This window comes from Taudactylus pleione, unplaced genomic scaffold (assembly GCF_031769625.1).
Source record: "Taudactylus pleione unplaced genomic scaffold, aTauple2 ptg000845l, whole genome shotgun sequence".
NCBI lineage: Eukaryota > Metazoa > Chordata > Amphibia > Anura > Myobatrachidae > Taudactylus > Taudactylus pleione.
The window spans coordinates 4,977,751-5,002,970 of record NW_028285247.1 but is presented as its reverse complement, the minus strand read 5'-3'; the positions used below and the strand labels follow the sequence as shown (position 1 = coordinate 5,002,970).

The following is a 25,220-nucleotide window of genomic DNA, read 5'->3' as shown; positions in this document are numbered from 1 at the left end:
AGTTTGGAAAAGCACACAAGCTCTGTGGAGTGGATATAACAAAAGCAAGTCTGTGGGTCAAGGGGGAATGGGAGGAAGAACAGTGATTAGGCAGCTGTAGATAATCCAATCAAGGAGCTTAGAGGCGAAGGGGAGGAGAGAGATAGGCCGGTTTTTGTTTTTGTGAGGATAATGGACTTGTGTGTTACCATGGTCTCAAAATTATAGCTGTAGGTCTCCATGAAGAGTCGTACATACTCCCAGGGCCGTAACTAGGGTAGTGCACAGGGCACCGCAGGACAGGGGACGCTGTTTGGGCCCGTCAATTTTCCTGTTTATTATCATTCTCACTTGTAGCTTCCTCTTCTTTTATCCGCAGCATCTCCTGGCCTCCCCTGTCTCTTCCCTGGCCCTTCCCCATGAGGCCATGGCCCTTTTTTCAGGTGCACTATCTTATGTCCCTATTTAAAAAATTGGGGGAGGCGGGCGCCAATGCTCTCTCTGGCACAGGGCACCAAAAAGTCTAGTTACGGCTCTGAATACTCCTGTGTAACTGGCCAATTGGAGTCTGTGGGACAGGCAGATACAGGAGGGAGGCGCTGATTCCTGTTTCCTGGCTGCAGCGGCTGTGATACATGGCACTGATCCCCAGGGAGCTTACCTTCCCAGCAGACACACGCCAATATTAAAAACAAATGTAAAGGTACAGTTAGGGTTATGTTTTATTCGGGTCCCCCTCTGCTATTTTTGGTCTTTGCTACAGCCCCCACTGAGCAACCGGAATCGGTATGTAAAGCCGGCTGTCAGGATGCCTCCTATCAAAATACCGACAGTGGTATCCCAATGGTTGGAATCCCGACAGGGGTTGGGTAAGTATAATTACCCTCCCCCTTCTCCCCCTAATCCTTCCTTCTTGTAGCCTAACCCACCCCGCACCTCCCCACCCTGCACCCTAACTATCCCCGTTAGTGCCTAAACCTAAGTCTCCCCCCTTTGTGCCTAAACCTAACCCTCCCCACTTTGTGTCTTCAGGCATAGGGAGCTTTCGCCGTGTGTGTGTGTGCGTGCGTGTGTGTGTGTGCACAAGATCATCTATGGAGAAACATGTTGGCATCCCTGTGGATGTCTCGTGCAGCTTTCAGGCCACTTTTAATAGCAGTGTCTATCCAACCATGAGGGGAAGATGTGTGTTCTCCAGCAAAATATATTCTACCTTCAGGTTGAGATAATACTTCGTACATGTTGCCAAACTGGTAAGGGGTAAATAAGGCAAATGCTCCCATAGAATGTGGATCCAGACTCCACTTCTTCACCACTGATTTTGGGCATAGCTTTCTGAGCTCCTCCTTTGGTCTCCTGTGGATGGCAGCCAAGTCTTCCAGAACTACATCCACACATTCTTCATTACTGAGTGCTGCAAAGAGCATTGAATCATCTGTATCGGTGTAGGATGCAAGGAGGTCACCTCCTCCATCGGTGAAGTTATGACTTGGGTAGTAGATGTTACGAGATGGACGATCAGTACAACTTTTCCCACCCACTATGCCATCCTTCTCCCAGAATCTCTCATTGCATCTTAGGTGAATCTTTGTTGCACTTGCATAGTGAACATAACTCAGTGCATTGTTCTTGTCATTGCTCAGTGGAGCATTGAACTCCATGAGCCTGGTGGCTTTTGCAGTGGAGGTGATGATGACATAGTCTGCTGCTATGCTGGTGAGCTCTGAGGATTCATCTTTGCGGTACTGGACAATCACAGATTTCTTCCTCCTCATTATTTTAACTACCGTGGAATTTAATCTGATCGAACTTCCAAGACGCCGGGCAAAAGCCAAAGGCAACTGGTCAAAGCCGCCAGTGATCTCATCCAACCTAGTGAAACACAATGAAAATGTAAAAGAGTTATTCAAATTGTTTCTCATCTCTATTCCCCCCAATTTAAGTGTTTTTTTTGTTTTTTTTGCATCTGATCTCCCATCTAAAGTGCCATAAAATCGGTGGGGGGGTGAAATTAAATTGTTTTGGGCGCTCATGACTTTTGGCGCATGTCTTGCCCAAAACCACCAGGTTTAGACCCGTTAAATGGCAGTTTGGGTGCCTCCAAATCTGACTTTTTGTGGATCTCTGCTTGACAAATCTGGGCACCCACGTCCGATCGGAGCAACAATTGAATTGCCGCGTCGGGCGCCTATTACTAACAGCCGCATGCAAAAACAATTGAATTCCCTTCTTTATGTATTATACCATATCTTATTCTGCTATACTATCAAGAAAGTGATGTCATACTAAAAGTAGATGGGGACTGTTTATTTAGTACATACAGGTAGACATACACCAGACAAACCAAAAAGTTATTACTTGCCATTGGCAAAAGAAAATAATAATACTGAAATCTCACAATACAAATTATGAACCAATGTACAGTATATTCTTCCCAATACAATGGAATTTGGATGTTTTCGCTTTGTTTTAAATAAAGGAGCATCTGACCCCTATAGGGAGATGGGTAGTCTGTAATTTATTGGAGGACCCTTTAAATGCACCTGGGGTGATTGTTAGCTACACACTCTGGTAAAAGTTAACTTTTACCAACTAACTGTGTTGGAAGTTCATTTAACAATGCTGTGAACCTTTGTTTTTCTGTACTTTGAGGTCTAATTCCAAAAGGGAATGTGGGCAGCACAGATGGTGTAATGGTTACTGCCTCACAGCACTGAGGTCATGGGTTCAATTCCCACAACGGCCCAATCCGGGCGGAGTTTGTATATTCTCCCTGTGCTTGCGTGGGTTTCCTCCGGGTACTCTGGTTTCCTCCCACACTCGTGCCTAATGGTAAAAAGGGCGTTTAATGGGAGTGCATAATTATTAAAGGAGCATCATCGACCACGTCACTTTGTTGTCTTTTAGCCTGAACTGCTCGCAGTGATTGCGGTAGGAAAAAGCTACCATAAGCACTGCGATCAGTTCAGATGTTCCCGATTAATATAATAAATACCGGAGATGACGTGTGATGCGAATGGCAAAGGGGCGTCTTTACAAAATAGCGAGCACATTTTTCGTTCGCTCGCTCAGACAGAGGCGTCAACAAACCGCAAAGAGCGAGAGCTCAATTTAAATAGCCTGCCCCTTTTTTGGAACGACTGTCCGCAAATAGCGTCCGGGTCTGAATCAGGCCCATAGATTGTAAGCTCCACTGGGGCAGGGACTGATGTGAATGGTAAGATATTCTCTGTAAAGCGCTGCTGAATATGTGTGCGCTATATAAATAACTGGTAATAATAATAACTGGTAATAAAAAGGCCTTATAGCCACATAAACTGAAAAAGCCACTATATATTGTACTATTGCTATTCTATCCAGTATCAGAATTTTCACTGTTACCAATCCATCTAAATCTGGATATCATGTAAATGTATCCAATATCAATATTCATGTAAGAACCAGAAACTCTGAAGGAGACCACTCTTAAAACTAACAATTTAGGCTAAAGATGAAGGGGTTGTGGAGCTAAAATGAGGTAAATAGAATCAATACATTCTTCTTTGTAAAGGCAACACCAAGGCTACAGAATGTGTGTACAGTAGGGGAGGAAGGGCCCTATTTACTACAATACGCATTTAAAATGTGGTTGCAGTATGATATTTTCACCTAGTTTCGCATTGCGACTTTAGGAAATATCACAGGGATTTATCAGACATCCCATGCAGGGACAGAGCTCGGGATAAAGCTCTGACCCTGCGAATCCTCTCTGCAGCGTTCTCACTGTATTTGTCACATGTGACTGATTGTGAGCATGATGCAATTACAGAAACACACAAAGCTAATGTGTTTGGCCACGCAGTGGCGTCACAAGAGGGGTGCGGGCCGCACCCAGGTGTCACCCGCCGAGGGGTGACACCAAGGTGCAGACTCCCCCTAGTGACAGGAGCAGAGTACTGCATTGTAGTAATATGTGCAGCACTCGGCTCCTAACACTGTGAGGGGGGCCGGCACTGCACACAGAGCGGTCCGTACATCTTGCACCCCCCTCACCCCCCCCAATAAAAAGCATGTGAGTCGGGAATACGGGGTTCGGGCTGTGAGGCCACGCCCCATGACTGCAAGGCTATGCCCCCTTTTTGGCTGCCGGCACAGCATCCCTCCCCGCACCAGGTGACGCCGTGGGGAGGGACGCCACTGTGGCCACGTTACTATTACAACATCTTTAACCACTTTGCTGCAAAGGGTGAGTAGTATTTGTCCTAGGCACTGCAGAGCTTGAAATGATGGTGGAAAATTGCCTAACGTGCTGTCGCTCTGACCCAGGAGGGGAGCCTTGATGACATAATCACATTGTTGCTGCAATGACATCATTAAAAGCCAGTAAATAGGGTAAAGTGATCTATTGCCTCCATTCTGGCACCCACATACTCAGGGGTAACCTCATGTGTAAGGCAGGAGTACCCTCTTTTAAATAATGTAAACGCTTAGATGTCATTCTCTGGTGATCATGTGATATCAGCAGAAAACACTCCTGTACTGCACAAATCACTATGAAGTCCAAGAAGGCACCCTTATTTGAAAGAGTAGAGTTTACTCTTTTAAATGATGTGGCCCATTGAAGACCAGACAATATAAACCTGTACAGCAGAAATACTAGTAGAGTCGGCGGATGGGGCTGTATACTTAAGGTGTATCATTTCCCCCATGCTGTCACTTATAAACTCAGGTCTGTGCCCCATTAGTAATTACTGTCAGGTGGTTACCAGCTGATAGTACCCTATACAACAGAAAGCAACAAAAAGAACAGAAATGGGTGGGGGTTCTAATACCCAGATATCTCCCATCCTGGTGGTAAACACTTTACTGCCGAATTGATCTTTACCAAATAGCCCTCAAAAATGTACGTTTTTTTTATTTATTATTATTTAATTAAGTTAAAAACCTATTTAAAAATGAATGAAAATATTTTATTGAAGAAGGGGGGGTCCAGTAGCACCCCGTTTCCACAGGTCCCCTTGTAAAATTACCTCTGATCCCATTGGCAATAGACCACCCCAATGACAACTGCTCTCCATAAGCATTACCCCTGACCCCCTAGTGGTAGGAGATCACCAGACGTGTAACCCCCACACTCCTAGTGTAATAGGACCGTGCTTTTGCATACAACCCCCTCCTCCTTCCCCAGGGACCGGTGTCATTTTCTTACTAATTTAAAATCCCTCCATCCTCATTTTTTTTTATTTGAGCACCACACCCTTCCCCCCACCCCGAGTGCAAATAGAGTAACCCCTGGTGAGAATTGCCCCACCCCCCCACAGACACATACAGACACACACACACATACTGTACAGACACACACACAAATGAGCTATTATCCCTCCTCCACACAAAGAGTTCTGTGGAGTGTGTGTCAGTGGGGACAGATGATGAGTTCCTCCTGCTGCAGCTGATCTCTGCACCTGTAAAATAGTTCTTGGGGGGAACTAAGTTGATTCCCTGCATATGCACTCCAGATTGCCACATGCCATTCTGGTGCGTGATTCATAGACCCCTACATCACTGCTTGGGATCCAGAGGAAATACGTCCTGCACAAGTGCTGGGGGACACCGCAGTATGGGATGCGAACGTGTCACCTAAAGCCCAGCTGGCTGCAGTTGCATTCCATGGTACCGCGCCAGTTAAATGGTTAATAAACACAAGGTCCCCTCGATGGATGCTATAGGGTGCGTATTTTCCAAAATGGTATGTCTTGTTGTGCTACCGTATTATTCATAACAACATGTAAAAAAAAAAGATGTATCATTTTCAAGTGCAGATTTTATTATGAAAACCTACGTGTACAGTCAGACTGGAAAGGTGGATTAATGCCAAAGCAACAGTGTATTTTTGGTTCTTGTTATAACAATAAATAGGATGTGCAGGCTCGGTTCTACTCGGTTCCGTTCGTTTTTTTTTCCCGAATCTTATTGGGTTTCAGCTGTCACGAGTTTTGGATAGCCAATAAGATTCGGTTAAAAAAAAAACGAACGGAACCGAGTAGAACCGAGCCTGCACATTACACACATTTGATTTTAGCTTACATTCTTGCAATTTTAGTTAAAAAAATAAACATTATTGGCCAATTTTAGGAAGAGTGTCTTTGAAATAAGCAAACTAATGCTATTTTCTAAAATTCAAAGTCTTCTGAAAAAAGACTTAAACAGAATTACCCACACTGCGTGCAAATAATAATTCTCCAAATAGGACATACTTGCCTACTCTTCCAGAATATCTGGGAGGCTCCCGAAAATCAGGTGGTGCTCCTGGCCGCCTGGAAGAGTGGGTAAAGACGCATCCACTACCCGACTATGGAAAGACAGTACGATTACATCATCGTAATCTTACAGTCGTTCCTGATCCCCTGTAGTGCCTACACTGAACGATATGTCATTCAGTGCAGGCACCCTCCCTCATCCCCGAACATGGCCAATCTGTCATTATCGGCAGATTGACCGGCATGTTCAGGCAATGATTGATGCTGGAAACGACAAGCGGGATCGCGCATTGCTGGTCGTTTCCGACATTTTAGTGCCCGATTCATGCACGATTAATGAGTGATTGAAAGTTCAATCGCTCATTTTAATCGGCAAGTGGATACGCGGCTTAAGTCTCCCGAGCTAGTTGCCTTCCGCCATCAAGTTGTCCACTTACCCAACGAAAATAGACAGTCTTGGCAGCCGATGGCTCAATTTGTGGCCTTGCCCCTGCTTCACAATGCCGTCATTGTGAAGCGGGAAGCAGAGCCATGATGATAAGATAATGTCATCACGCCCGTTGGCCTGCCCACATTCCTGTGACACGCCCCACTGCTGAGCCGGAGAAGGCAGCCAGGAAGTTGGCAAGTATGGTATAAGACAAATTTTCATTAGTCCACCCTCACCAAACTATTCCTATAGGAGAGATGTATTAAACCTTGGAAACATAGCAACCAATCAGTTTCTAGATATTTATTTAGCACTCTCATACCCCAGTTCTACCACTTGTAGTGTAGGTGTGAAATGATTCCTCATGGCTCATACTTATGTGCAACCAGTTCTGAAACCTGCACAGTGCAAATTCACACAAGTTACTTTCTGCAACCAGGCTTAGGAACAACTCAAACCCAGTGCTAGGCCCCCGTATGCTTATGATCAAGACTTAGGGCCTGATTCAGAGATGGACACAGTGCCAATGTTGGACGCAGTGAAGCGTTTTCTTGCCAGTGCGCATGCATCAAAGCCACAATGCACAAGCGTGGCAATGGATTAGCGATGGCGGTCGGGTTAGAAAACCGCAGGCATGTTGGGACCAGTGGTGGCTCCAGAAGTGAGGATGCAGTGCAGTCCAAAATTCAAATAGGGGAGCCACACCAACTGCCTTTCCAAACACTGCGCTGAAGCCCCACCTCTGGAGCCATCACTGGTCGGGTCTGTTTTCTGGGCGTGCTCTAGTGAGCCTCTGCATATTCATTTGCAGCTGCAGAGGTCACGGTGGCTTAAGAGAGCCTCTCTATCTGAGACAGCATGGGTTTACCCAGAAGCAGGGCCGTAGCTAGGGTAGTGCGACCGGTGCCAGGGCACCACAGGTCAGGGGGCGCTGTTTGGGCGTGTCAAATTTCTGTTTATTATCATATTCACTTGTAGATTCCTCTTATTTCATCCCCAGCATCTCCTGGCCTCTCCTATCTCTTCCCTGGCCCTTCCCCATGAGGCCATTCCCCTTTTTTGGGTGCATTATGTCCCTTTGAAAAATGAGGTGGGCGCCAATGCTCTTTCTGGCACAGGGCACCAAAAAGTCTAGTTACGGCTCTGCCAAGAAGTTCCATGTGTGGCCGATGTTTCCGATGTTCCTGTTCTTGTACGTAAACGGCGGACGCAAGACGCCGGAGATGGGTATCTCAGTGCACAAGACATCGGCTAAGTCATTACCATATTTTTCATAAGTCCATGGCGTATAAAATCGCAGTTGCAATGGCATTTGCCTCCATCTCTGAATAAGACCCTTAGCTTGCTCTACCACACACTATAACTATCTGTAATAATGAAAACAGAAAATATGAAAACAATTTTTATCATATTCTTTACTGTACCTGGTAGTGTTAAACACAATGGCATCTATCATTGACTCCATGAATGAGATATATAATTGACTATTCAAACCCATGTAGTGTCCAAGCATTTCAATAGCTCCTTTGCTCAAACCTAATTCATTCTCCAGGAAAGACTGTTCAAAAAAGAAGATAAAAAGACAGTATTTATCATTGGACTAGAACTGAATTCTGACTATATATTACAGCAGTTGGTTAAATAATAAAAATTAGTAATACTATATATATATATATATATATATATATATATATATATATATATTATTCAAGCCAGGACTGGCACTCCTAACAACAATAGTAGCTGCTGCCGGTGCCCTCACAGTAGGTAATTGGTACAATGCGCATGGGTGCGGCACTCAAAGCATATCAAACACTGACAGAATGCGGTTGTAGAAATCAACGTTTCAGTTCATTAAAGACTGTTTTCAAGATCACAAAATATAGATGATTACATACCTCCTTTATATGCATCTCACCACATGTGAAGCCGTTCCCCCGGAGCTGGGACTGCTCACCCGCCCGGCGGTGCAGTTGTATGACATCATCACTCTCTCAGCGTGAACAAGACCGTCATTCCTGTTACACCATCACCATGGTAGCAAAGATAAAATATTTACAATTAAAGAGCACACAATTTATCTGTAGGCCAGTTGTAAGATTCTAGAAAGATATGTGGTCAATCATGCGATAGCGAATATTAGCCAAAGGGTGTTTAAAGAGAGTGAAATGCCGGGTAACCGGCTGTTCGCTGTTAACTGTTTCTAATGCTTGGCGAATAGCGGACCACTACAAGGGGCTCAGTATTTAATTGCGGGTGACTCGTTTGCACATCCACATAGTGCAAAAAACTAACCATAACATTTTTACTGAGTTGTAACACTAATTTTGTGGTCTATCAAATTATTTGCCCATGCGGTCTCACCTACATAGGTAAGACTGAAAGGAAATTTAAGGACTGCATGGCGGCACATCGTTCCGCTATTCGCCAAGCATTAGAAACAGGTAACAGCGAATAGCTGGTTGCCAAGCATTTCGCTTTCTTTAAACACCCTTTGGCTAGTATTCGCTATCACATGATTGACCACATCCCTCCCCTAGTACATGGAGGTGATCGTGCCTCTAAATACTTGCAGTATGAGGCTCGATGGATAGCCCGTTTGGATGTGGTACATCCTAGGGGGCTTAATGAGAGCATCTCTTATGCTAGTTTTTTATAAACTGGCTTGTTAGTTGCCAGTGCATTTTCCATGGTATTTTATTCTGTGAGCGGTCTATTACCAGTCCGGGTACTTAGTTCCCTCTCTTACTGTGCACTGATTGGTATTCTACTAGTGTTCATATTTATTCATGTCTGTACTAAACCATTGAGAATAGTTCATGTCCGCATTAAGAATCTTACAACTGGCCTACAGCTAAATTGTGTGCTTTTTAATTGTAAATATTTTATCATTGTTACCATGGTGATGGTGTCACAGGAATGACGGTCTTGTTCACGCTGAGAGTGTGATGACGTCATACAACTGCACCGCCGGGCGGGTGAGCAGCCCCAACTCCGGGGGAACGGCTTCACATGTGGTGAGATGCATATAGTGTTTAATATGCTTTGAGTGCCGCACCTTTGCGCATCATATATATATATTAGAGATGAGTGCTTCGGATTCTGTGGAATCCGAACCGCTCCGAACATAGGGGATCCGAGTCCACCCGAAAACTGTTCGGGTGTTCCCCGCCTGACTCGGATCCCCGTTTAGGGCCGAACGGCGGCCGCCTGATGTCAGATTCTCGCTAGAGAATCCGACATCAGGGCTCCTCGAGTGTAGGGCAGACCGCTGTGATAGTGGTCTGCTCTACACAGAACAAACACACAGCCGCCAGCGGCAGCTGTGTGTTTGTTACAGCAGCCAATGAGAGTCACACAGATGCTCATTGGCTGCTGCACGGAGGGAGCCAGCTGGAGCTCACTCAGGAGATCCGTCTTCCGGCTCCCTCCTCGTCGCGTGGCAGCAGAGCGGACGGCGGCTGGAGCGGGGATACAGGAAAGTTGTTTTTTTTTAATGTGTGTATGGGCCGGGGGCCTGTTAATGGGGGGCCTACTACTGGGGGGGCCTATTACTGGGGGGGCATACTACTGGGGGGGCATACTACTGGGGGGCCCTGCTAATCTGAGGCATACTACTGGGGGGGCATACTTATGGGGGCATACTACTGGGGGGACATACTACTGGGGCCTGCTAATGGGGGGCATACTACTGGGGGGGGCCTGCTAGTGGGGGGCATACTACTTGGGGGGCATACTACTGGGGGGGCATACTACTGGGGGCCTGCTTATGGGGGCATAGTACTGGGGGGGCATACTACTGGGGGCCTGCTTATGGGGGGCATACTACTGGGGGCCTGCTTATGGGGGGCATACTACTGGGGGCATGCTTATGGGGGCCATACTACTGGGGGGGCCTGCTAATGGGGGCCATACTACTGGGGGCCTGCTTATGGGGGCATACTACTGGGGGGCATACCCTTGTGTAAGGGACACCACTGCTGGGGGCATTGTGTAAGGGACACCACTGCTGGGGGCATTGTGTAAGGGACACCACTGCTGGGGGCATTGTGTAAGGGACACCACTGCTGTGTGGCAATGTGTCATAGATGTGCTTTATACTGTAGTGTCTGTACCGCTGCTTTGTCGCTTAGTAACCAGTCAGCTCACTGCAACCTTTGGCCAATAATGGTGAAAACAATATTATAAGCTGTGAGGTGTTCTAAATTGACTGGAAATTAATGTTATTGAGGTTAATAATACTCTAGGAAGAAAAAAAAGACCAATTTATTTGATTTTAGCTTTTTTTTGTAAATTTTTGTAAAAAAATCCAAATCCAAAGCCAGTCACCGCAGTTTGGCAAATCCTAATCCAAAACCAAAGCCGGACGACGAATTAGAACCAAATCCAAATCCGGCAAAAATGGTCCGGCGCACATCCCTAATATATATATATATATATATTATCATAATAATGTATACTCATTTACTGTGGCAATGTATCTAAGATGACGCTTACAATGTATTTTTGGTGCAATAATCTCCAAGCAGGAGTGGGAGCAGAATCTCTTCCAAACACATATGGTAAGTCCTTTACTTTGCAGCTCTCTATATCGGATGGATCTCTGGCCCTGATTCAGAGCCGGACACACTGACAGAGCGCTCGCTCTGAATCAGGGCCGTCCTTCTTAATTTTAGAGCGGCCTCCTGGCCGCTCGTATAGCTGTGGGTGACCACCCACAGCCATAGCGAGCGGCCAGGAAGACGGTTGCGATGGTCAAGACCATTGCGACCATCGGGCTTGCGACGAGACCCTTGTGGTAGGGTCTCGTTGCCGCAAGCCCTGGAGTGCTTTCGGCTCTATCAGAGCCGAGAGCACTCCCACTGACATCACTTGTGATGTCATTGTGGCCGGCCCCAGACGGTAGGCGTTCCCATGGGAACGCCTCCGTCTGGGCAGTCACGCCCCCGGCACGCCCACCAAAGGGGGCGTGCTGTCACTCACCATCGACAGCACGCCCCCTTTGTAGCGAGACCCGGAGCGATGGTTTGCCCGTCGCTATCCAGGTCTTGCGCATGCGCACGACGGAGCCGCCTCCATCGTGCGCATGCGCACTGGGCCACCATCGACCCGCTTGCGAGCGCTCGCGAGCTGGTCTGAATTAGGCCCTCTGTGCATAGACGCAAATGGCGAGTTTTTGTATGCAGCATTCTTGTGTATGTCCGTCCTATTCTGAGATTGATGGTACTTGGCTGTATCTGTCTCTTCATGAAATTAGGTGTTTCAGAGCAGGAACTGGGTGGTGGCAATGTGGCCACATGGAACCGCCCTGACTTGTGGGAGTGTCGTGGGCATGTATGTAAGGCTCTGTGCATATGGGGCATGTATGTAAAGCTCTGTGCATATGGGGTATGTATGTAAAGCTCTGTGCATATGGGGTATGTATGTAAAGCTCTGTGCATATGGGGTATGTATGTAAAGCTCTGTGCATATGGGGTATGTATGTAAGGCTCTGTGCATATGGGGTATGTATGTAAAGATCTGTGCATATGGGGTATGTATGTAAGGCTCTGTGCATATGGGGTATGTGTGTAAAGCTCTGTGCATATGGGGTATGTATGTAAAGCTCTGTGCATATGGGGTATGTATGTAAAGCTCTGTGCATATGGGGTATGTATGTAAAGCTCTGTGCAAATGGGGTATGTATGTAAAGCTCTGTGCATATGGGGTATGTATGTAAAGCTCTGTGCATATGGGGTATGTATGTAAAGCTCTGTGCATATGGGGTATGTATGTAAAGCTCTGTGCATATGGGGCATGTATGTAAAGCTCTGTGCATATGGGGTATGTATGTAAAGCTATGTGCATATGGGGAAAGGAAGCCTGTTTCTGGTGGATCTCTTGCACCTAGCATGTGCAGTACAAGAGCCAGTACTGATAGTGATGGTTGCGGAGGATGGTGTAAAATCAATGGGCGGCATGGCTTCTCGCATGCAGATGCACAGACCCTCTCATTAGCCTTGCAGAATCTTACATTAGCATATAGTAATTCTGGCTGCCCCCATCTACAAGCACTTTGCCTGCGACTCAGGATCAGCCTCTCTGTGTATGTGTGTGTTTGTATGTATGTATGTGTGTGTGTGTGTGTGTTTGTGTGTGTATGTATGTGTGTGTTTTATACGTGTATGTTTATGTGTGTGTGTGTTTGTGTGTATGTACGTGTGTTTATGTATGTGTGTGTGTGTGTGTTTTACTACTGTGTCCTGTACACTGCAATCATACTAGAATCAGCTTTAGTATTTGGGTGCCAAAGTTTTAAAGAACCTAAGCATTGCTACAGTGGTTTACAGTTAAGGTACTGTACAGCCCAAACCATGTTGATCTTGGTGCACCTTACAAATAATCTTTAAATCTTAATCATTTGGCAAATACGTTTTTAGATTTTGTAATTTTTACCATCTGAGCAGAGTTTGTTACCTGTTCCGAAGCTTTGTCAAATCTCTGCAACATTTCAGAACAATATCTGGCGCTAATTTTCTTCAGAAACTAAAGAGGATAAATAAATAAGAACAGCTATAGTATCTCCTTATGCGGTGAACAGTGAGATGGACTCACATGAGATAACAAATAATTTTAATTTCCACAGAAAATCCCTATTTTTAGACCAATAGATGGTAACATTTGCTCTCACTTCCAAAGTCATCCTGCATGCAAGAATATCTTCCATGACTACTGGTGGGTAATATAATACTACAGGAAGGATGATACATTAACCTTCCACACCCAAATTTGGAACGTACAATCCTGCACCAATTTATATAGTTGTAAAGTCATTATTTTAGTCCTGTACTCTTATAATTTCACCTACAATCCATTCAGTCTTGTAGTATTTTAGATTAATAGATAAGAGGTGCTACTTATAGCTCATGGAGAAGAATCGTTGCACAATACAAGAAAAATAAGAGCGTTTTGCACTAGGACTAATGATTGAGTAATAGAATAATTCTTTATTGGTATGCATTAAAAATATGTTTTTAATGCATACCAATAAATAATTATTCTATTAATCAATCATTAGTGCTAGTGCACACTAATAAACGCTCTTCTTTTTCTTGTATTGTGAGGACCACCCAGGAGAGGATCACACATTGAGACCATGTTTATGGTAACCTAAAATATTTGTAATTGTATTTGAAAATCTAAAAAAAGCCTTTAGTTACACATTTATATATGTTATAGTAAGAACCTAAATGTACACACTTTTGTATATGGAGCACATCTATTACAAAAAAAAAACATTATAGTGGTATTATAAAGAGGAGGAGAGAAAAAGGAATTAATACATATTAATGTGAGGAATATATAACTGGTGGCAAGTGATGCTGGTGTTTTAAGACGGGGTATATAAAGAAGTAGAATATGTCAAATAAACATGTGTACCTTGTCTACTGATCCAGAATACAGATCATCAACAGATTTTCCTTCTTCCTCAGATGTTAGCTGGAATCCGAACAAGTTTGGTGTCTTCTCAATGTCCCTGAATACTTGTCTTACATTGTTAAAAAAATAAAAATTGTCGTCATCCGATATAATAAAAGGGTTCAGCTTCAAACCAAACTGCTGAATATATTCACGCACAATCCTGTAAAAAAAACAGAAACACTTTCAATATCCAATTGGCACATACTATGATTCAGTGATGGCAATACACAATATTCACCATATAGGGGCATATCCAATTACCCGCGGGACTTCACCCGCGAGTAATTGTGGCTCGAAAGTCCCGCGGCGCGGGGTTAAGCTATTCAATAAAATAGCTTTTTCCCCGCGCCATTAAATCGGCTCTCGCGAACGGGAACACACTATTTCCGCGAGAAATGCGGAAACAGTGTGTTATAGCCTCTCGCGTGAAGCGGGATAAGGCATATTGACACGGATTTTACCTCGCACCAACATGAGGTGCGAGGTACTGTACGACAGCGGGGATTCGCGTGCTGGGTCTCGGGGACACCCGCGTGTGGAATCCCTGCTAAATTGAATCCCAACCAACGCGAGAATTAGCCACAGGGTAAACCCCGCGACTAATTGGATATGCCCCTTAATCTCAGTTATCAATATTCTATTTAATCAAACTAAGTGATAGTCCGCTAGTAAGGAAGTGCAGTAATATTATATCATTAACACTTAAAAGGTTTGTTAAACCTACATCACAACTCACCAGTAACAATCAAACATATTTTGCATAAGTATGTAGTGCTTATCACATCGATTTTTGAAGTATGGCTTTGACAATGGCAAAACTTAGCTTAGAAGGAGAGTATAGAAAAATGATCTGGTTGGTTGATGATCAGCAGTATAACTGACTTGAAAAGTACTATACATTGTGACCACATAAACACATCAATAAAATATATATATGTAGTGGCTGAAACATAAAATAATAAAATGTTATAGGTCCAATCAATTTGAAAATTGTGTTTGCCAACCATGTCATACCAAGGACAACAGGGAATTAGGAATATTAGACCAAAGCCAAACTGAGATATTCTTGATGACCAGTTTGATGAACCATCAACAGAGGACAGAATTCTGACGTGACAGGGACTGTCGACGTCTCTAGGAGCGACTACGTTTTGCAAATACTACAGTTATACGCAAATCCTTGATCCACAATATTCCCCATGGGCCCAGAATCAATTACAATTCTGCTACTTTATTTGGTAGTGCACCCTAATAAATAATGAGAGTTTTGGGGGTGGCTAGAAAAATACAGGCATATCGGGACCATTTTCTGGTGAGCCTCAGTGAGTTTGTACGCAGCTACAGAGGTGAGACGCTTATTCTGAGACAGCATAGGCTAGGTCAGAGGTTAGATTTGCGGCTGCTATTTCCAAAGTTATAGCTGTTGTAAATAAGTGGCGGATGTGAGACGCCGGTGGTGGGCGTCTCTGTGCACAATACAGTGTCTGCTTTATTAGCGTAATTTTGCAAGTCTACTGTTTACGGAATCACAGCAGCGACTGGCATTGTGTGCATCTCTCAGGCCCTTGATCCTGCATCCCGTGTACTCAGAACCAGTGATCCATGGTACATGTTGTTTGTTAGGTTACTGGTAAGTAAAGCTTAAACATCATGTTTCTGTACCTTGCACTCTCCTCTAGATGTTCCTGTTAACTTGGCTCCGCTGTTTGATTTCCCTTGGATTCATCTGACTTCCAGTCCGGTTCTGTTTTTCTTTGCTTTTTTCATGATCTTGTCCCTGGAACATCTCTTGGATACCAGTGACAGATTTCTTACTGCCTACCTGATTACAGAACATTTAAATTTGCCTCTGTCTCTGGCTCCGGTTAATGCCAGCAATTGGGATCCATCCCTGAAATTTATAAAGTAACAGACCCTGTACTGTACAAATCGTTACAGGACAGTCAAATAAATGTCTTCTATGGGAGGTCAGACAGAAATAGCTACCAGATTAAAGGCATGGGGATAATCTGGAAATGACACCACCTTCTGAGCCACCTAAAGGTGGAGATAGGTGATACACAAGAATTTTGTTCACCAATTCAGATCGATCCTCATTGCTCCCATTACTGTACATTGCTGGATGCATGAGATTGCTCATGTTCCACAACAGGATACATGTGCTTCTGCTGGGCACCACATTGCTTTTAATGGACATTACATCTGTTTGAAATACGCAGTGCACTCCTCCTCACTGTGCATATATGCTGGGCACTAGGACCCAGTCTATAGGGAGGTTCGTCCTCGAACCTGATGTGCTCCTGCACATGTGACTGTGAAAAAGGTAGTCAGAAATGCATTGGATTACCTGCACCTTACTTCACCTCTCCTCATAACTGAGGTAAATACATAACTATAAGCATCCTCAATCAGTATCCACATGAACCAGTATTGGACCGCGGCACCTTAGGAGCGGAATCCAATCTTCCAATCAGCCAACACTGCTGGACAATTCTGGGACCCCGTTGGGCACCCTTCGGACCTCCAAAAGTGCCTCACATCCCTTAATTTCAGTTGTAAGTTAAGTTAATACATTTAATCAATTAAACCAATATCCATCTGTAAGAACATATCAACAGGCCTTTTAAACAAGTGTTATAAGTTAGACAAAATAACAACAAACCAGGATGGAGCTGGGCTGCAAGTCAAGTCTTGGAGGGCCGCATGCGGGACAGGACTCTGCGATCATCATGTACCACAATACACGTCTTTTTTTTAAATGTTTTTTTGGGATGTTTTAATTTGCACACCTCCCTGTCCTCCCACCTCTCCCACCTGTGTGATGTTATTTTTTTTATGTAAGTTTTATCTCAATGTCAGTCTGAGCCAAAAGTGTTTAGACGTTTGCTCTTACCATCCTTTATTTTACATTCCCTATGCTTTCAGGCTGTCATTGGCTGCCTGATTGAAACAGCTGTATATAACTAGTGTATATACTGTAGAGATTATCATCATTAGTCAATAATATACTTAAGCAATAAACAGAATTATTTATTATATAATACCCACATATCTGTATCTATTGCAACATTTCTTAGCATTACCCCTAACATTGTTTTCTTTGTGGTGCATTGTGTTCTTGTGTGTGACTAGACAGAGGCTAAAGGCAATTAGCCAGGGGTTAAAGTGGGCAGGAACGGGGTGGAACTGAGTTCCGTCACCTCTAATGGTAGGTGGAACTAGTTCCACCTCCACCAAGTCCCTGCACAAAAGTCCCACAGAGAGCCACTCTCTGTCTGCCTAGGGAGTCTCAATGTATTTGGGAGGTCTCTCATTTCAGAGAAACCAGCATATAGGTAAGGAAAGAATCAAGCGAGTAGATGGCGGGGGAGATGAGTTCCACCACCTCTCCAGGACCACTTTAAGCCCTGCATTTAGCAAATATGGTTAAGATGGACCAATGCATGCAGGTCAGTTTGGTCAATTTGATTACATCGGCTGACCACTACAGGGGTGACCAGGGCAACAACAATTTTATCCAGCAGTTGGAAAATCAGTTCAGTTGTTAGGAATGATTACAGCAAAATATATATTTCCTTTCTGTTGATCATTCTGATGCCTACACAATAGGAAGAAAAGTACTCAGTACTCCAATAAATAGATGTAAAATCCAGGAATCACTACAATATAATATAGAACACACATAAGATCACATAAATAATCTAAATATAGTCTAAATTAGTATTAGCAATATAGCAGCATGAAATAAAAGAAAAATAAAGTAGGTGAAAAGAAGTAAAAATGGTGAACAATTATATAATTAGAAGTGAAAAACATTTGTGCATTTAGTGTTGGTGAAGATGTGATAAACAAACATACATGAAGTGAAAAACACACATAGATTAAAATAACACCATGACCAATTTATCTGCCCTTAAATATCTTTATGCAAATATCAACGTCCCTCAGATAACTGTGAATATAAAGAAATGCTCAGTGTCGGTACCAGGTATAGAATCAGCATAGATTAAATAATAATGCTGAAGAGAAAAATAGTCTGTGTATTTACACACACTGGGATCTGCTTTTCCCAGTCCTGCGAAGCATCAGAATGGGAATGAGAGTCATGTGCAACGGCACAGTGCAGAAACAATAGTGCGCACAGAGGACCCATGCATCATTGACCATTGTCCCACTGGGAATATTCCTGCCAATTATCTACAGGTACCTCATTTCTTTTTTCTCCTGATCCCTCACCAGCTGCGACTAGGTCTGTGCAACAGGGTTTAGCCCATAGTCCAGCCCTGTCAGCACAAACAGGTCTATTGTTTCTGTACTGTGCTATTGTACGGGACTCTCATTCCCAGTCTGATGCTTTGCAGGACTGGGAAAAGCAGATCCCAGTGCGTGTAAATACACAGACTATTTTTAGATTATTTATGTGATTTTACATGTGTTCTATATATATTGTAGTGATTCCTGAATTTTACATCTATTTATTTATTAAAAGTAATATTTTATAGAGGTGTGCCCCTGCATATAGGAGTACTTTTCTTCTTTTTTTGTCAATTACTCGAGGTTTTGCTCCATGGGAGCACCCTCATCATATTATCATTATAGGAATCTATTATTCTATTTTTTGTTTGTGTGTGACCATCATAGTTACCTCACGGCCTCCTCAGTGCGGTGTATTAACTTCCCGCTTTCCCCTTCCCAATCATTTATAGTCTATACAATAGGAACTACGTATTAGCTCATATTGCTCAATGGTCCTGTTTTGTGATCGAGCAGAACGTATAGAACGGATATATTGCATCATGGGTGTCAAACTTTACCTATGGGCTATTGGCAGACGCATTGGTCCCAAGTCTGCGTACCAACCATCTGGATCTCTGTATGTTTGTACACGACCTCCCACACGGCCACTGGCTTCTAGTACAGTCACCTAGAATATAAAAGACTCTTTTTATATTTATTTTTACTTTCATAATCCTATTCTCTTGGACCACATTCTCTGTCCTCTTTACATTAATTTTGTCCTTCAGAATGCATGGATACTGTACGTATATTTAGTTATTTATCGCAGGAGCTCCCAATTCCTTCCATTTTCTCTCACCACTTAGATTCTGTCTAGCCTCTGATCCTATGTTTCTCCTACAGGAATATATAACTAAAATCCCTCCATTATTGTACACAACCAGAGCAAGCCCACTAATTTACAGATTTGTCTAGGGTGTAGTTTCCCAGAGATTATCCTATAAGCGCAACTGGTTAAACGGACATAGGGGGAGATTTATCAAAGTTTGGAGAGATTAAGTGGAGAGAGATAAAGGTGTCTACTCATGTAGATTTGCGGTTATGGATTGTTACTTTTCATTATATATTGCATCAGTTAGATGTGATATATAGCTATGCTAAATTCATGTAGACTTACCTTTCCGACAAAGCGATCCAAAAATGAGGACTCTGGTGGTCCATTCTGGAGTCAGAAAGCAGGTTGAATACTTCCCTGCTTTCTGTCAGTCATCGGCGCTTGCTCCGCCCTCTTTATAGGTCATCAGTCATTGCAGCAGCTACTTAGACGTAGGCATGTAATACGTAGACGTCGGCATTTAATATATAAACCCAATAAACATTTTGCAATAAATTTGTTTTTGCATAATGTCTATTTTTTTTGTTAATGTGTGCAGCTCCAACATAATCTACTAAACTGCTTATACAAAATTTTGTTTAACTATTTTCAAATTAAAACTATGATTTAGCTAACATAGTCTAATTGTATACCGGCCCTTTCAGAGGTTCATAGAGGCCCAGGAAAACCACGAAAATGAGTTTGTTACTGAAATCTTGGGCAATATCTTTTTTATATTGTTGCTGAGCCACCATGCTACGACGTTACTCTCCCTCCCTCTCCACTCCCTCCCCTGAAGTTATGACAGCCCTGCGGGAGCCGGTAGGAGACTGCAGAGAATGAGCCCGGTACACAGCTTTTAAAAATATTGCAGCGGGCGCCTGGCAAATGGACGCATCACCCTAGTTACTGCCCTGTTACCTAATTTATGCTATTTATCTTTAAAAGCATTCAGTTGTTTATGTAAATAAAGTAATATTTTAAAATGTATTAATAAAAGCAAAACCTATTGAATCTATACAACGTGAGCATTGTAATAATAGAAAATGTATTAAATTATTCTGCAATTCCTCGAGTAAAAACCATACTTGCCTACTTTTTTTTTCTCTTCCCGGGAGAAGCCTGGGTAAGAGAAGCAGGGTGGTGGTTAAGGGGGGCGGGGCCTGATGATACGTGTCATTAAGCCCCACCCCTCGCAGTAACTTGCCGCTATTGGCTCGAATGTAAATAGGGGGTGGGGCCAAATGACGCAATTCATGAAGAATCGCGTAATTAAGCCCCACTCCTACACGGAGACCCGCAATCGCCGCGGAAATGCTCCCCACTCTGCCCACTTCACTAGGAAGTGGCAAGAAATGCAGGAGAAATGACTACCCTTCTGGGGGTGCAGGGGGTTACCCGAAAAATCGTGAGCCTGCGATAAACATCAAACAGTCCAGTCCCATTTCCTAATTATAAACAAACTATTCCCATGTGAAGTTGCGAGTCACTCACCCCGTTAAATCTCAAGGACAAGTGACATTCTCATGTGTCTGTGTGGATAGATGCAGCATGCACAGAGAGAGCAATAAGCACATGTGCCACAAAATTGACAAAATAGTAATTGGATAAATATATATATTAAAAAAGGCATACTGGACATCAGTGAACATCCACAGCGTCGGCCAGCAGCTGTCACTGTAGCTATACTTCCTAGTGGCTGGCCCCTCCCCCAGACCAGCTGTCTTACCATGAGCTCAGAGCAGCCAAGAGCAGTACATGACTGAGCTGAGCTCCATTCTTCCCAGCGGCTCTGCTGCTCTGACTCTTTACTAGGGATGTGCGACGGACCAATTTTTGCTGGAGTTGGATTTGGCTCTGATACGGCTTTGGATTTGCCAAACTGCCGTGACTGGTTTTGGATTTGGATTTTTTACAAAAAATTGACAGAAAAAGCTAAAATCACATAAGTTGGACTTTTTTTTTGTTCCTAGAGTATTATTAACCTCAATAACATTAATTTACAGTCATTTTTACAGTCAATTTAGACCACCTCACAGCTCACAATATTGTTTTCACCATTATTGGCCAAAGGCTGCAGTGAGCTGGCTGGTTACTAAGTGACAGAGCAGAGACACAGACACCGCAGTTTAAAGCACATCTATGAAACATTGCCACACAGAAGTGGCAGAAATGAAAGGTAGTGCAAGATGGAATTGTCCTTGGGCACTCCCACCCACACAGTGGGGTATGGCCAGCAGAGTCACAGTACTTGTATACACAGTGGGCTATGGCCCAAGGAGTCATGGTGCTTGCATACACAGAGGGCTATGGCCCAAGGAGTCACAGTGCTTGTATACAGTTACACAGAGGGCTAAGGCCCAAGGAGTCACAGTGCTTGTATACACAGAGGGCTACGGCCCAAGGAGTCAACATCCATAGGTTCTGCAATATAATCTACTAAAAAAATCTTGAGGAGACACTGGTCACTATCAGTGATCATTACCTGATACATCTAGGCTTAGAGATTATTTGACTCCCCCTTTTATGGGAGGCTGTGTGTTACGAAAAGCCACTAGCATACTCTGGTTGTTATTCAATGATCAGGTGCAGTGGTTGTGCCATTACATCAGCCCGGATGCTTGCTGTAGCACACTGCTGAATGGTGTTAGCTGCATTAATCAGCACCCTCAGTTTGAGAACAATGTTGGTTATATTAGTGTTACACATCCATACTTGCCAACCTTTACCTGGGCCCTCCTTATAGAAGGTGTGGGGACTGGAAATATCGGGAGACTAGCCCCCAGAACCAAGACTGGCTATGGGAAGGCTGGATGTTGGCCTACTCTCATGGGAGTCCGGAACAACTCCCAAAACTCAGGGGTCTCCTTGACAGTAGGCAAGTATGGAGTTATAGGAAGGGGGGAAGGGTTGGACTGCACACCCTAATTTTAAACATAATAGGAGGTGTTGCCATACTGAGACTTGTAGTACAATGCAGGGTACATAGAATGCAGGCGCACACTCTAGGTACTAATAACAGTGATAGACAAAAAAATATCCTGATAAACTCTACGGTTAACATGGAGTATAAGTGAGGTTCTTAGTACATGTTTGTCCAAAAATGTTTGCCCATCCACCTCGTCAAGGTGAACCCCATCAGATAGGTCCCTAACATCCCTAATACATATAATATATTTGTGTATATTTTGTACACTTGAAGGCTGAGACTCCTCCTATTTGGAATTTGCACCCCAACCATCTGCCCTCAGGTGTTTTTAATCACCAGTCCAGGTTCCTGCATTTCTGTCTACATATTAGAATAGCCACTATTACAGGTAAGTCCTGGATACATTTAACATCATGTGTTAGTATTAGGGATGTTAGGGACCCATCTTATGGGGTTCACCTTGACAAGGTGGATGGGCAAACATTTTTGGCCAAACATGTACTAAGAACCTCACTTATACTCCATGTTAATTGTAGAGTTTATCAGGATTTTTTTTTTGTCTATCATTGTGCTTAGTACCTAAAGTACCTAAAGTATGGAGTTATCCCATGCCTGCCTTGTCTGCTCTTGGCACCACAACTTCTGTTTGTATACAATCTGGACGGAACACTGCCTGTGTACCCAAACTGTGTTTATGTTCTGCTGCTTGAATCATCTACTGTACTTCTCTTACTCTGCTCATACAGTTTTACCACTGTTGTGGTGACTAACTGTGCTGGTCTGCGCTGTTGAACTGTGCACACTGGTTATCATTGGTACTGCATCCAGCATGACATGATCTGGTAATCTGTGTGATACCATCAAGGAATTAATTTGTTATTATCTAATCTCCTGCTCATACTTCTTAACAGTGGCAACTACCATGAGTTTAACTCCAGGGGAAAAGCAAGTACAGGCAAACACATGGCATTCCATGAGAACTGGCATTGCAATAGGCCTCGTTAAGACAGGTTCTGGTAACACTGTACAACAAATTAATACTTTTAACTTGTTTCCTCTCTAAAAATAGTCATACATTACTAATTTGAGGTCATGAAAAACTAAAATGATATCAGAATGTTTTTACTAGCTCTATGTTTTGAGCTACACTACTTGTACTATACTGTATGTACATTGGTAATATAGTCATAGTGAAAAGCTATTTTAAAATAATCTGATATTTTCTTGATAGAAAATAAATAACAGTTGTTTTAATTCAATCACAAATAAGAACACAAAACGAAACAAACATACAGCATACGAAACAAACATACAGCATACGAAAGTACTATCTAATATAGTGGCCTATTCATGGGGGTGCTTTCTCTTTGCTTGTCCCTTGTACTCCTCTTCTGGGGCATCTCTTGTCACTGTCCAACAGTAGTGATTCACTTACCCTGATGTCTTTGTTCCATTGCTGAAATGTCTTGGTGGAATCGCTCACTATGCTTGTCACTCAGTGCACCACAGTTATCTTGTGTGGGTAATCCCGTGAATCGCATATATTTGAATAGGGGAGGGGATAAATGACTGATTAATTTAATTGGGTCATTAGGCCCCGCCCCCTCTGTGCGGAACGCAGATTGCTGGTAAGATTCTCTCCATTCTGCCCACTTCACTAGGAATACCCCTACATGGTCATAAATGGGCTATATCTCGGAACTCAGAGCTAACTGAGAGTTTTAAATGTCATATTCATTGTTTGCATGTTGAAATCAATTAGAAGTAACTATTTTCACATCGGTGACATTTTCATTGTTGTGCAGTGTAATTGATTATGTGCAAGAGTTCATTGACATTAATAGTGTGCCCTTAGTACATCCTCTTCCCTACAAAACTAGCAATACAATTTAATTTGGATATGATTAGACTCAATATAACACAGACTCATCTACTTACTCTGTGGCCGGCATTTAGTAAAGCTTTGGCTGCAGAGAGTCCAGACATCCCGGCACCAACAATTACAATGTATTTCTGATGAAGCATCTTAGCGGAAGGCAATCCATATTTGGCAATATCCAGTAACTCTTCATATTCAGGATCCTCAAGGCATTCCTGCAACAGGCTTAGATCACTCCTCGTCCCACAGATCATTGCCCAGAATACCAAGGAGAGAAACACTGCAGTGAGAAATGTACATTTTCATTTACTGGCATAAGTAGAAACTGACACATTACTTCCTCAGCCTAGTCAAATATAAATGTAAAACAGTGCCCCCAGTTGTCAAATGGTATAATACTTCACATCACCAAGTCTTTGCATCCAAAGAAAACACAGACTAGGCATTTTGCTGACTGATGGGGAACGGAAATGTGTTGTTGAATGAAAAATGAAATGAAAACTGCTCCCCCATGCCCTGTAGAAGTATTACTTCTGTCATGATCACGCAAGAAAAAGGGCTGATGCATCCCACAAGACTTGGTCTTGGACCTTTTGCACTATACAGTAGGCATGTTTTCTTTTCCAGGTAAGGGTCACAACAGCTCTTGTTAATCTCTGCTCCCACTCAGAAATACTTGAATATCCAGAATGTGTCTACCATCTGCCCACGTCCTGGTTACAGCCATGTTTATACAGGCTGTGGGTGCTTGAAGCAGGGAGTCAGGACCACCTTGACCTGATTATTGTGATTTTTCCTGTGATCTAGCTGCTCCTGTTCTGTGATCTTATTGGATTTTATGGACTTTGACATTGGCTTGCTTAGGCTAAGATTCTGGCTCTGACTCCCTGGCTTCGTTGTTTGACTATGGGCCTGATTCAGCATGGATCGCAATTACAACCGCGTGCGCAAATCTGCCGATGGCGCGTACTGTGCATGCGTATGCACCGCAGTGTGCCAGCGCAGGATAGCATTGCGATCGCACTGCGATCACGCACGTACATAGACAGCCATCGCAGAGTGAGTGACGGGACATCAGCGTTTGGGGATGGTGACGGGGGAGTGGTCAGAGAAACGCAGGCGTGCCTGTCCCTTTGAACGCCGTTACATGGCTGTGCATAAATTAGCCACTGAGTACTCACTGCATGCGACGAGAC

At 43.6% G+C, this 25,220-nt stretch overlaps 1 protein-coding gene across 1 annotated transcript; it reads right to left on the bottom strand.

Moving 5' to 3' along the window:
- Positions 1–1,067: 1,067 nt before the first annotated feature.
- Positions 1,068–24,185, bottom strand: LOC148474426 (L-amino-acid oxidase-like). Its single transcript, XM_088458635.1, has 6 exons — positions 24,084–24,185; positions 18,921–19,030; positions 14,065–14,266; positions 13,102–13,170; positions 8,070–8,203; positions 1,068–1,851 (listed from the first exon to the last, which is right to left on the bottom strand). Exons 1-6 carry the CDS (start codon positions 24,168–24,170, stop codon positions 1,068–1,070), a joined length of 1,386 nt encoding a protein of 461 aa, XP_088314761.1. The 5' UTR covers positions 24,171–24,185.
- Between the last annotated feature and the right edge of the window lie 1,035 nt (positions 24,186–25,220).

What these genes read in the sequence shown, in the direction of transcription:
- LOC148474426 (XM_088458635.1), bottom strand. Translation starts at nt 24,170, where the DNA reads ATGCTTCATCAGAAATACATTGTAATTGTTGGTGCCGGGATGTCTGGA. An exon ending in ATTCTGGATCAGTAGACAAG is followed by an intron (nt 13,171 to 14,064) that starts GTACACATGTTT and finishes TATCCTCTTTAG; the next exon opens with TTTCTGAAGAAAATTAGCGC. An exon ending in ATTGTGTTTAACACTACCAG is followed by an intron (nt 1,852 to 8,069) that starts GTACAGTAAAGA and finishes GTGTTTCACTAG; the next exon opens with GTTGGATGAGATCACTGGCG.